The following is an 11,700-nucleotide window of genomic DNA, read 5'->3' as shown; positions in this document are numbered from 1 at the left end:
AGTGGTTAACACTCTGTGCTCCCAATGCAGGGGGCCCAGATTCGATGCCTGTTCAGGGAACCAGATCCCACAGGCCACAACTAAAAGAGCCCGCACGCTGCGACGAAAGTCCCGCATGCCACAATGAAGATACCATGTGCTGCAACTAAGACCTAGTGCAGCTAAATAAATAAATATTAAAAAAAAAAAAAAAACCCCACCAGTCCACACTCAGCCCGTTTATTAAAGGCAGGGAGCTTCATCAGGACTGCAGAGGAGAGAAGTTGGGAGACACCGCCCCTTCTCTCTCAGCTCCCCCCGCTTCTCCAACAACTCATCTACAGCCCAGCCCCCCAGGGGACCCTAGGAGGTGGGGCTGGCGTCAGGCAGATTGCACTGCATAAATACTCGAGGCCACAGCCTGAATCAGCAGCGTCAAGAGGGCAGGGAGACCGGGTTTGGGGCAGAAAGGGGTGGCTCCAAGGGTACCTCTTCCAGGGCTTACTCTAAGCCCAAGGGTCCCCCAAGCCAGAGAGAGGGGGCCAGCGGGCTGCCCTGGGGTCTGAGGCTGCGGCCAGCCCTGTCCTGCGAGGCTGGCGGGTGGCTGGGGAAGAGCGGGGCGGGGCACCGCCTTGCCAGGGTTCAGGGGCGCAGGGCGGGGTCAGGTGCTGTTGCCCTGTTCCTGCTCGAAGAGCAGCATGGCCAGCTGGGTGCGGGAGCCGAGGCTCTCGAGCGCACTCTGGCGGCAGCGGTGGTACAGGTCCTCGCTAAGCCGCGCGCTGCACGTCTGGGCCCGATAGCGCTGCAGCAGCGCGGGCTCCACCGCCCGCAGCACGTGCAGGCTGGAGAAGCGCAGGAACAGCCCATACACATCCAGGCTCTCCAGCAGCTCCTCCTCCTGCTCCGAGGCCGCCGCCAGCCGCGCTCGGGCCGCCACGTAGTCGGAGTTGTAGAAGCAGGCCTCACTGGCCGCCTGGCGATCAAAGCGGCCTGTGTCTCGGCCTAATTCAGGGGGTCCCGGGCCCTGGGGTGGGGCCACGGCCGGGTGGAAGGCCTGGAAGTGCATGGGAAAGAAGGCTTGCCAGCCAGAGATGGCATGCATGCGGCAGCGGTTCAGGAAGTCCGGGGTGAGCACCGTGTCTGGCCCGGCCAGCAGGAACAGCGTGTCCAGTGGGTGCTTCTTGGAGAGCAGATCCATGAGGCGCAGCGGTGAGGGTGTGGCTGTCTGCACGCTGAGCCAGGGCACCCGGGCACCGGGGAAACGCCGCTCCAGCTCTGCCACACGGGCCTTGACAGGTGCAAAGACATCGGCGTGGGCCGCCCGCTGGGCCTGTCGTGGCTCATACAGTAGCAGCAGGGTCAGGGTTGCCGCAGAATCGCCAGGCTCCAGTGCGGCCACGGCGAAGGCCTCCAGGAAGCCAGGGGCCAGGTCACACTCGGCTGCAGCCAGTGGCAGTAACACGGTGAGACGCGAGGCCTCGGTGACATAGGGCACGGGCAAGATCTCCACGCGACTCAGTGGCCGTAGCAGCTGCACTCGGCGGGTGAGGGGCCGGCGGCCACCCTGGGGGGTCAATGCCTCCAGCTGCAAGTCCAGCGTGTACTCCATACCCCGGGCAGGATCGAAGCGTCGGTAGCCATTAACCAGCTGCTGCTTCTGGAGCCGCAGGGCCGGGTGGTACCGGCGGTTGAGCTCCTCCAGGGCTGCCCCCAGAACGTCGGCCACATCAGCCTGGTCAGCCCCACGCAGTGGGCAGCGGGGCGAGCCATCAGCGCAGGAGAAAGCATGCTGCTCTGTGAAATAGTCCCAGCGCAGCACCTCAAAGCGGGAGGCCGGGCGGGACGGTGCTGGAATGCCCACGGGCCAGGTGGCTGCCCACTCCCCATCCGCTGCCAGACGGCTGGTGTTCTGGATCTCCCACTGGGTTGGAGGAACAGGCCATGAGCGAGGCATAGACCACAGGGGCCAGCACACAGCTGGGGGGCTGGGCAGGCAGAAGGTGCCACTCAGGACAGGTTCCCAATCCCTTGCCAATCTCTGCCCGCCCAGGGTCCCCCCTTATTCTTTCCCCAGATGGAGGCAGCCTAAGAGTTAAATGGGGGTCTCTGGAGAGGCTCCAGAGAAAAGGTAGAAGCAGACAGGGACTGGGAAGCAGGTTTGTTCTGTGATTCTTGTGCTAGTTTTGTATTTCCCTGGGATCTCTGAGACCTCTCAGGATGCCCTCATCCCCCCACCTCCAGCCCAGACCATACCTGTAACTCCTGGATCTCCTGGTATGTGCGTTCCAGTTCAGCTCGGGCAAAAGCCTTGTGCAGCTGGTACATGTGCACAGGGTCACGGACAGGGTGAGCTGTCAGGGCACTGCGGAAACGAGGGTCCCCCTCCTGCACGGGCTCCCCAGGGCTCAGCTCCAGGTAGCTATAGTGGACTCCCTCGGGAGAGGAAGGGAAGTGGAAAACATGAGGGGACAGTCGCCCCCCCCCCCCCCCCCCATAGCTTGTGTCTCATCCCTCCATCCTATGACCTGTTGTGGACTTGGGGTCAGAATTCTGTGGGCTTCAGTCTACCTTGACCAGTTGTGAGCTTGTGTGACCTTGAGCAAGCCTCTGCTAGCTCATCTGTGAAACGGGCATGCATCCTATCTCAGAGCTGTCCAGGGGCTCAAATAAAATAATAATGGCCAACACCAAACACCTACTATGTGCAAGGCTCCCTTATTTTTTCTAATCCTTATAACAACCCTGAGAAAAAATTATTTCCATTGGTATGGATGAGGATACCGAGGCTCAGGAGATTCAGTAATTTACCCAAGGTCACAGGGATAGAAGATGACAGAACTGCACGGAAACCCAGGCCCATATCTCCAACCACCCCCTCTGCCGCTCAGGGGGAAGTGCACACGCCCAGACAGGAGGCACCAGTGGGGTGGCTTATCTTCCTACCTCGTGGCCGCCGGTGCAGCCCACCCCGGTGGCATCGAGGATGCAGCGGCCCAGCCACTCATCCGGGTGCGCACTGACGATGTCGTTGCGGCAGGCTTCCAGGTGGGGGCGCAGCTGCTGCAGCAGTGTGCGTGACAGCAGCACCCCAAAGCCACCGTGGCAGTAGCGGCCTGGGGCGGGCTCCCCACTGATGAAGTCCTGGGGCCGGCCCAGATAGAGGTGGGCAGCGGCTGCCAGGCTGAGGTGGCCAGCTAGGCGAGCCAGTCCGTGCGCCTCGGTGTAGGTGGCGTCAGGCACCAGGAAGAACCAGTCAAAGTCGTTGCCGTGCTGCTCCAGCAGGTGGCGCAGTGCCAGGTGCAGGTGCCCGATGGGCCGCTCCTCGCCTAGCGTCACCACGGCCATCCCCGGTGGTGCCCGGCGGCCGCGCGAGCCTGTCAGGAACACCACACGCTCTAGCCGGTGCCCCAGCGTGCGGTTCACAGCCACGCCCAGTGTGGGCAACGTGGCCTGTGAGGTCAGCACCGCCACGAGCAGCCTCTGCCTGATGCCCAGCTCTGTGCTGATGTAGCGGGTCCTGGGGGTGGGGGAAGAAGATGGCACAAGGTTACTAAAAAGACAACAGGGCAGGTAGAGGGCAGCATACAAGGCTCTGGCAGGTCATGTCCTCTTTGGGCCTGTTTCATTTATGATAGAATAACAACTCTCCCCCAGGGATCATGAGTATTTAAGTGAAATACTGCCCTTACCATAGTGCTTTTGGGAGATGGCATTATCCATGCAGATATGAGAGATATATTTGGGGTCTGATTCCCTGTTTCATTACTTAGTGGTTGAGTCCTTGAGCTAGTTATTAAACCCATCCGAGCCTTTGGTAGCCTAATCTGTAAAATGGGGCTGATTGTATCTCTTTAAAGCACTTAGCCAAATGCTTGGCACATAGGTGCTCCACACATCATGTATACACTTATTTCTAAATAATATGCCATTATACCACAAATACACCATATAAATGATGTAACAGAATAAACGGCATAGAGATGTAGTGAATGTGTTTGGGGGGGGTCAGGGGTTCCAGTAACTTACCTTCCGTAACACAGAAGGTAAGTTGCAGAACTGGAATTTGAACTCGGTGTTACTTCGGAGAAATTATTTCAACTCATAGGCAGAGAGGCATTAATGGAATGGGTACATCACCCTTTTCCCACAAACCTCCGCCCCCCCCCGGTGCCGACCCAGGAACAAGAGATACAGGTAATCCTAGTTCTACAGGTAATCCTAGTTCTCTCTTTTCTCTTTCCCTCTCTCTATGCACCCACTCTACATACTAGTCATTTCTCTAAACCTAACACTGAGCCATGGAGCTATGAGGACCTTTGCGGGGGCTCCATGGGGTCAAGCAGGTTTAGGGCAGAGACGGGCAAGTTCTGCCCGGGCCGGGATGGGGCCCAGAGAGGCCTCAGATGGGTTCCAAACCTCCCTGGGAAGCAGGGCCGTCGGAAATTATCGGGGCCCAAAGACTTCCTGGCCGGTCAGACCCTTCCTTCCGGGGCCTGACCCAGCCCCTGGCGGCCTCCACTGCGCGTCTGTCCCAGCCGGTTCCCAGCGGGTGGGACTGGCGAGTCTGATCCCTACCTGACGGCCTTTTTGGCGGCCTGGCCAGGCTGTGCGGGGTGGTAGGGCAAGACACGCGGCTCCCAGTTCTCCCCGGCGCCTGCACCGGCCCCGGGCCTCTCGCGCTCCGCTCCGGGCTGCACCGAGTTGGGCCGGCGCGCCGCGTTGGTGTTGCCGCGCGGCGGCAGCTCAGAATCTCCGGGTTGGGGCGGCCCTGGGCCACAAGGCTCCTCCACCCAGGTAACGCTGAGCAGGCTCAGAGTGAAGCCCAGGGAGATGCCCACGGCCACGGGCCCTGCGGGCCGCAGCACCGACAACAGCAGCGATGCCCGCATGGCGCCCGGACCGCGGGCCCCCGGCCCTGGAGCAGCCCCAGAGCAGCAAGAGGAGGCTTCGAGGGGGCGGGACCGGGGAGGGGGCGGATCCGGAGGGCCCGAGCCAAGCGGGCGGGCCCCCTCCCTCCCCGCCGAGCAGAGCCCGCGGCCCGAGCCGAATCCCCTGCGCCTCGTTCCGATCGCCCTCCAGCCGCCGCTCGGTACCGCGCGGGTCCCGGCGCTGGGCGCGGGAGCCTCAGCCGAGGCCGCCGCTGTCCGACGTGTCACTGGGAGGGCCCCGCCCCCGGGGTGGGGTCTCGGGCTCCGGCTACCGGAGAGGGAGGAGAAGGGGGAGGTTAAAGGGGAAGGACCCCCGGAAGTGCCCCCTCCTCAGTGCGGGAGAGGCAGACGTCGGGGGCGGAGTCCCCTACCTCCCCCCGGCGTGGTTGGTGCGTCCCGTGTGACGTCAGAAGCAGCCCGCCCCTGCCTGGATGGTGCGTCCTGAGTGACGTAAGGAGCAGAGGCCGGAGCTGTCCATCAGCACCAAAGGCCGCGGGCGGGCTCAGGGCATGGGGCCGCGGCTCTGGGGCAGCCCGAGCCCCTGCTCCCGCTCCTTTCCCTTCCCCAGGCCCAGCCTAAGTGCCCGGACGTCGCGGGACTGGAGTGCCAGCCGGTGTTGGAGGCGGAGCGGCGTCGCCGCCGTGCAGGGACCGGTCCCTACGGCCCAGCAGCCCCCTTCTCCTCACCGCGGACTTTTACCGGACACCAGTCAGCTGGAGCCTCTGGCGCCCGGCAGCCCCGGCCGGAGAGCCTCCTTCGCTCAGAAGCTCAGGTCGCCTCCAGCCCAGGTAGATCTTGGACAATCCCAGATATAGCCGCCCACAGACCAGTCTCCTGGCTGCCTCCTCACCGGCAGCACACTGCCCTCATCTCCCCCCAACCCAGTCCCCCTTTTAACTTCTTCATCCCAGCTCCCTCTAGCCAGGCACTTCCCCCCGCTTTGTCTTTTGTCCCTTACTTCAGGGATGCTTCCAGAGCTGTGTGATGTGGGCGCCACTCCTTTGTCCACTAGTTCTCCACTCCTGTTCTCACCCTCATCCTGGTGGAGACACAGGACTCCTCCTTGACCCCAACTTCCTCTCTGTCAGGCTGACGTGGGAGGGTGACTGCCTACTGTTCCCAGCACTATGCCAGGCACTGCGGCGACACTTCGGTTCCAGCTGCTGCCCCCCGAGCCAGATGATGCCTTCTGGGGTGCACCCTGCGAACAGCCCCTGGAGCGCAGGTACCAGGCACTGCCAGCCCTCGTCTGCATCATGTGCTGTCTGTTTGGAGTCGTCTACTGCTTCTTCGGTGAGACCCCATCTCATTCTTCACTCGGGCCCCCCACTGTTTCCTCAAGTTATTTTCCTGAGGCACCCCAAACCTTCTTTAGAACTTTACCACTATCATGAACTACCTTTCGTTTCTCTTTTTTTCATCCCACACGTTTGTAGATAATTTAGACTCTAGATCCTAGAGAACACAGGGTTTTGAATTAGGCATGCTTGAATTTGAACCGGGTTCTGCACTGTACTAATTATGATGCTTTGGGCACATTAAACTTTCTAAGCCTCAGTTTTCTCATCTGAACAGTGGGAACAAAGATATTTGTCTCACACGGGGGGCGGGGGCACTGTGAGAATTAGTAAGCACTCAATAAATAATAGCTATTGTGGTGAAGATGTGTTTAGGTCACTGTGCTAGGTAGGCATTGAAAACATTTAGGAGGGTGAGTTAACGTGGTCCCTTACCACAGGGCATATTGTCTGATGAAGAAGACACTTCTGGAACATTCACACCTGTGATACATATTAGAGGAAGCTAAATGATACATATCAGAGTCACACATGGAGATGTGCGTACAAGTCAGCCTCCAGTAATTGGGGCTGCTGTGGATAGTTGTCCAGGATGCACAAGGGAGTTCAGTTGGAAAGGCAAGTGGGGGCTGAAATCCAGCCCATGCTCTACTTAACAAACTCTAGACCTTGGCACAAGGCTGCTTTGCCTAGAGGAAGGCACAACTCTTTATAATTTGCACCAAGGTGCCAGATGGTCTAGTGGAGTAAGTGCCCAGTGACTCTACAGCAAGAGGTACAGAACTTCAGGTAAAAGAGAGCTTTATGGGCTGGGCATCCAAGGAACGCCTCCAGGCAGAGCATTATAGGTGGCTGGATGAAGTGAAAAGGAGGCTTGGAGGTCTGAGTTCCAGGTTCAGCAGAAGTGGGGCAGGACTTGTGCTCGGCAGCCTTTACATCTCCCCCTAGAATGGCTGGATAGCAGGCAGGGATGGGAGCCAGATGGTCCCTCCACTTCCACCCCCAGACTCTGGACCAAACAACTGCAGAGTGGGCAGGGGGAAGAGCCCCTCTGAGGGTTCAGGACACATTCTGGGTCTCCAAGGAGTCTGTGTCACCTCGCCCCCTCCACTATTCCTACCCACTCCCTCTACAGTTGCTCAGTGCAGCCCGCCATTCCCTCTCCTGGGCTTCCCTGACACCCTACCCTTCTTGGAGGCTCCCATTCTCGGGCTCTTGGACTCTTTGAGCCCTTGTGCACGCCCTACACCTCTTTCCAACCCCAGAACCTCCTGGACTCCAATGCTTCCCCTCATTCTTAGAACGGACTCTCCTCGTTATGACCTTTCTCTTTGGCTCTCCCTGACCCTTTGACCCCCAGCTCTGACTTCCATCTTCTCAGCTTTTCAGGATCTACAAGCCCCTCACACTTCCAGGTACCCTTAATGGGCCTAATGGCCCTATAACCTCCATTTTTCTGACACACCACAACCACTATTTCCCCCGATAATCCTCTCTGACCCCCTATGACTCCTTGTAAGGCCCAGTGACCCCTAACTACCCCCCAGCTAACTCATTACCTTCCATCCCTCTGACTCCCTCTATTACTCCTAACACAGGGGAATCCCTATGACCCCACTGTCTGTTTGCCCCCACCACGATTTCAGTGATTCCATTTCTCTGGCTTCAGTACTACCCTCGCTCAGAAACCGTTTCATACTCTCAGTGATTCCACATCTGTCAATTCCCCTGACCTGGAAAGACCTCATCTTTCTGAACCCGTGTGACCTTACCTCTCAAGTTCTTTCTGACTTCCGAATACCTCATCACTCCGAACAATCCCTCTCTAAGGAGCCCAGTGACTCTACTGCTGATCCACTTGTGACCCCAGTGGCCTCTCTCTCTGACCCCAAAGACCCCAATGACCCTATTACTGAGTCACTGTTGACTCCAGTGATCTATCTCTATCTCAAAAATCCAACACTCATCTCAATGACTGTCTCTCTGTTTCCCCAGTGACTCCCGATGACCTATTTCTCTGATCTTCCTTGACCCCAGTGGTCCCTTCACTGCCGCCCTCAGGACCCCAATGACCCCCAATTCTCTGATCTTAGTGTCCTGCCTCTGGTTCCCCTGGGATTCCTTGTCCTTGACCCCTCTGACCTCCTACCTCCAGCCCAGTGACCTCGTTTTGGTCTCTCACTAGCCGCTGTTCCCTTCCAGGTTACCGCTGCTTCAAGGCAGTACTCTTCCTCACTGGGTTGCTGTTTGGCTCGGTGGTCATCTTCCTGCTGTGCTACCGAGAACGGGTGCTGGAGACGCAGCTGAGTGCCGGGGCGAGTGCAGGCATCGCGCTGGGCATCGGGCTGCTCTGCGGGCTGGTGGCCATGCTGGTGCGCAGCGTGGGCCTCTTCCTGGTAGGGCTGCTGCTCGGCCTACTGCTCGCCGCTGCCGCCCTACTGGGCTCCGCGCCCTACTACCAGCCAGGCTCTGTTTGGGGCCCCCTGGGGCTGCTGCTGGGGGGCGGCCTGCTCTGCGCCCTGCTCACGCTGCGCTGGCCCCGCCCGCTCACCACCCTGGCCACCGCCGTGACGGGTGCCGCGCTCATCGCCACGGCTGCCGACTACTTTGCCGAGCTGCTGCTGCTGGGGCGTTACGCGGTGGAGCGTCTGCGGGCCGCCCCCGTGCCCCCCCTCTGCTGGCGGAGCTGGGCCCTGCTGGCACTTTGGCCCCTGCTCAGCCTGATGGGCGTTCTGGTGCAGTGGCGGGTGACCACAGAGCGGGACTCCCACACAGAAGGTGAGGAGGCACAGGCCAGGGTGGGCGTGAGAGAAATGGGTGCTTGAGGGGGGTGGGTCTGCGCGACGTGCATGGGGGAAGGAGCTGTACACACCAGCCGCGGAAGGCCTCAGCTGAGTTAGAGAGCTGACCGGCTCCGGCTGTGGGAGCTTCAGTGCCGGGACGGGCACTTCAGTGCCACCATTCCTGCCACAACAACAGATGGAGCAGCGGCTCTGCGCCAAGCCCATTCCAGGCACTGGGGATTCAACAGAGAAAAAACAGAAGAGGCCCCTGCCCTGATGGGGTTGCATTCAGGGTGGGGGAGACGGACACTAGACACGCAAGTTAACAAGATAATTCCCATTGTGTGGAGTGATATGAAAGAGACGTGCAGAGTAATGTGAAATACAGACAGGGTGGCCAAGGAAGGTCACTTGGAAGAGGTGATATTTAAGCAGAGACCTGAAGGATAAGGGGCCAGCCATGCAGAGAGCTCGAGAAGAGGGAAGAGCGAGGGCGAAGGCGATAAGCTTGGCCTGTTGAGGAAGTCAGGCGGGAGTGGTGGGTGGGGGATGCCGACTGTGCGTGCGGGCGCCGTGGGCCGTGAGGAGGACTCTGGAATTCATTAGATGGGTGCTGAGATGCCACTGGAGGTTTAAAGGAGGGAGGATGTCATCTAATTTAGCATTTGGGATGCTCATTCTGGCTGCTGAGTGTAGAAAGCATCCGGGAAGGCAAGCATAGAAGGGCAACCACGGAGGAGGCAGCTTAGTTGTCCAGTCGAGAGATGATGATGGCTGGTCTCGGTGAGTCACCTATGGCTCCAGACTGGGAGGGGGGTAGCAGCTGGGAAGCAGGCACCTAGAGTCTAGGAATCTTCCGTAAAGACCTTTGGAAGAAAAGAACTGTGCGAAGTCCCATCTGGGAGGTGGGACACCAGGAAAGTAGAGGAGGAGAGGTTTCGGATGAGGGGAATCTGGGAGCCTGGAGCCCTCAGGTTAGAAGGGACAGGGAGGCTTGGGCGAGGTGAGGCATGTGGGCCTCTGAGACCCTGCTCTGCCCACCCCTTCACAGTGGTCATCAGCCGGCAGCGCCGTCGTGTGCAGCTGATGAGGATTCGGCAGCAGGAAGGGCGCAAGGAGAAGCGGCGCAAGAAGAGACCCCCCAGGCCCCCCCCGAGAGGCCCCCGGGCTCCTCCACGGCCTGGGCCCCCTGACCCTGCTTACCGGCGCAGGCCAGTGCCCATCAAACGCTTCAACGGAGACATCCTCTCCCCGGTGAGCACCCCGAGTGGGGAGAAGGGAGTGTTGTAGACTCTGTCCAAGCAGGACTGGGCCTGCCCCAGGGGCTGGTCACTGTCTAGAAGGCCTAGCGCTTGTCCACCCATCGTAACCCCTGTACTGGGAGCTTGATGGGTGGGGGAGAGGTGTCCTGAGCGTGAGTTTTAATGAGGTGTCGTAGTGGGTAGCGTCTCAGTGCCGTGGACTCTGGGTGTGGTGAGGTCCTAGGCCGACAGCAGACCATGACGCGTCTCAGGCTCGTGACAGTGCAGGCTGAGCATGTCTGCCTGGGTGGCTTTCAGGGCAGGGGTCTGCAGTGGCACTCTCACACCTGTGTTTACTCTCCCACAGAGCTACATCCAGAGCTTCCGGGACCGGCAGACAGGGAGCTCGCTGAGCTCCTTCATGGCCTCGTCCACAGACGCGGACTATGAGTACGGGTCCCGGGGACCGCTGACGGCCTGCTCTGGGCCCCCCATGCGGGTATAGCAGTCTCTCTGCTCCTGCCCGCCTACACTCATCGGTCACCAGCTCTGCCAGCTTGGGGAGGCCCGCTGGGCCATGACTCAGCCCACCTGGCCCTGTGGCCTTTGGCTGTCTCTTTCCCCACCATGGAGAGGGATGGCCTGGCCGCCAGAAGGGAGGACCTATCTCAGGCTCAGCCTGGCCTGAGGGGAGAGCCTCCTCCCAAGCTCCCGAGGGGCTCCTGAAGGACGCGAGTGTGAGCCCCGCTGGGGTGTGCTCAGGGTTGTGAGTGTGTCGCCTGTGTGTGCGTGCGTGGAGGGGTGGGCTCGGAGAGGACACTGGGACCCCTGCCTTAGATTTCTGACTGGTAGGGCTTCTCCGAGGGTGGCCCTGCCTCCTCTCCCAGTCCTGGGGTCCCATGGGCTACTCTCCTGCATGTCTAAGTGGAGGAGGTCTACCTTCCTCCCCCATCGCCTCCACCTCTGAGCCAGACTCATCTAAGACTTCTGGTCCTTGTCCATGGGCAAACTGCAGCAGCCCTCACCCTGGTCCCCTGTCCTCTGCAAGCCACCAGCCTGAGGGCAGTGGCAGGGAATGGGGTGGGCGGGTGCTGCTCTGGGCTGGGTTAGGAAAGGGGGCTGGGGGAGGGGCTTAAATGCACGGTGCATGTCTGGTGTCGGTCATGCCACCCTGGACACCTCATGCTTCTGCCTCCCCCCCCAACCCTGTTTGACATCTTTTATAAACGTGCCAAACTGTAAGGCTTCTGCCAGGAGTGATGGTCTTTGGTGGCTGGCACTTCCATGGGCCAAGATGGAAGCACTGCAGCCCTTGGTCCCCTGTGTCACTCACTACACAGGGGCTCCAGGCAAGTTCTGCCCTCCCACGTCACACAGAGAGCCAGGAAAGGGGCTGTACCACTTTTATTGTCTCCCAACACCTCTGGTTCCCCTCCCTCCCCACCCCTTCCCAGGGTAAGGGCATGCGCCT

The 11,700-nt window shown here is 59.9% G+C and overlaps 2 protein-coding genes across 2 annotated transcripts; one reads left to right on the top strand and one right to left on the bottom strand.

The window, feature by feature from the left end:
* Positions 1-209: 209 nt before the first annotated feature.
* On the bottom strand, positions 210-5,057 carry CHPF (chondroitin polymerizing factor). Its single transcript, XM_079710773.1, has 4 exons — positions 4,555-5,057; positions 2,923-3,496; positions 2,233-2,412; positions 210-1,900 (listed from the first exon to the last, which is right to left on the bottom strand). The coding sequence occupies exons 1-4, from the start codon at positions 4,866-4,868 to the stop codon at positions 641-643; spliced, it is 2,328 nt and encodes a 775-aa protein (XP_079566899.1). The 5' UTR covers positions 4,869-5,057; the 3' UTR covers positions 210-640.
* A 977-nt stretch (positions 5,058-6,034) lies between these two features.
* Positions 6,035-11,246, top strand: TMEM198 (transmembrane protein 198; the record flags this gene model as incomplete). The annotated part of the gene is made up of 4 exons (XM_079710535.1): positions 6,035-6,200; positions 8,408-8,983; positions 10,040-10,242; positions 10,597-11,246. 4 exons carry the CDS (start codon positions 6,035-6,037, stop codon positions 10,732-10,734), a joined length of 1,083 nt encoding a protein of 360 aa, XP_079566661.1. The 3' UTR covers positions 10,735-11,246.
* Between the last annotated feature and the right edge of the window lie 454 nt (positions 11,247-11,700).

This window comes from Hyperoodon ampullatus (assembly GCF_949752795.1).
Source record: "Hyperoodon ampullatus genome assembly, chromosome: 8".
NCBI classification, from domain to species: domain Eukaryota; kingdom Metazoa; phylum Chordata; class Mammalia; order Artiodactyla; family Ziphiidae; genus Hyperoodon; species Hyperoodon ampullatus.
Note: the sequence above shows the minus strand (reverse complement) of the source record. Positions and strands in the feature narration are given on the sequence as shown.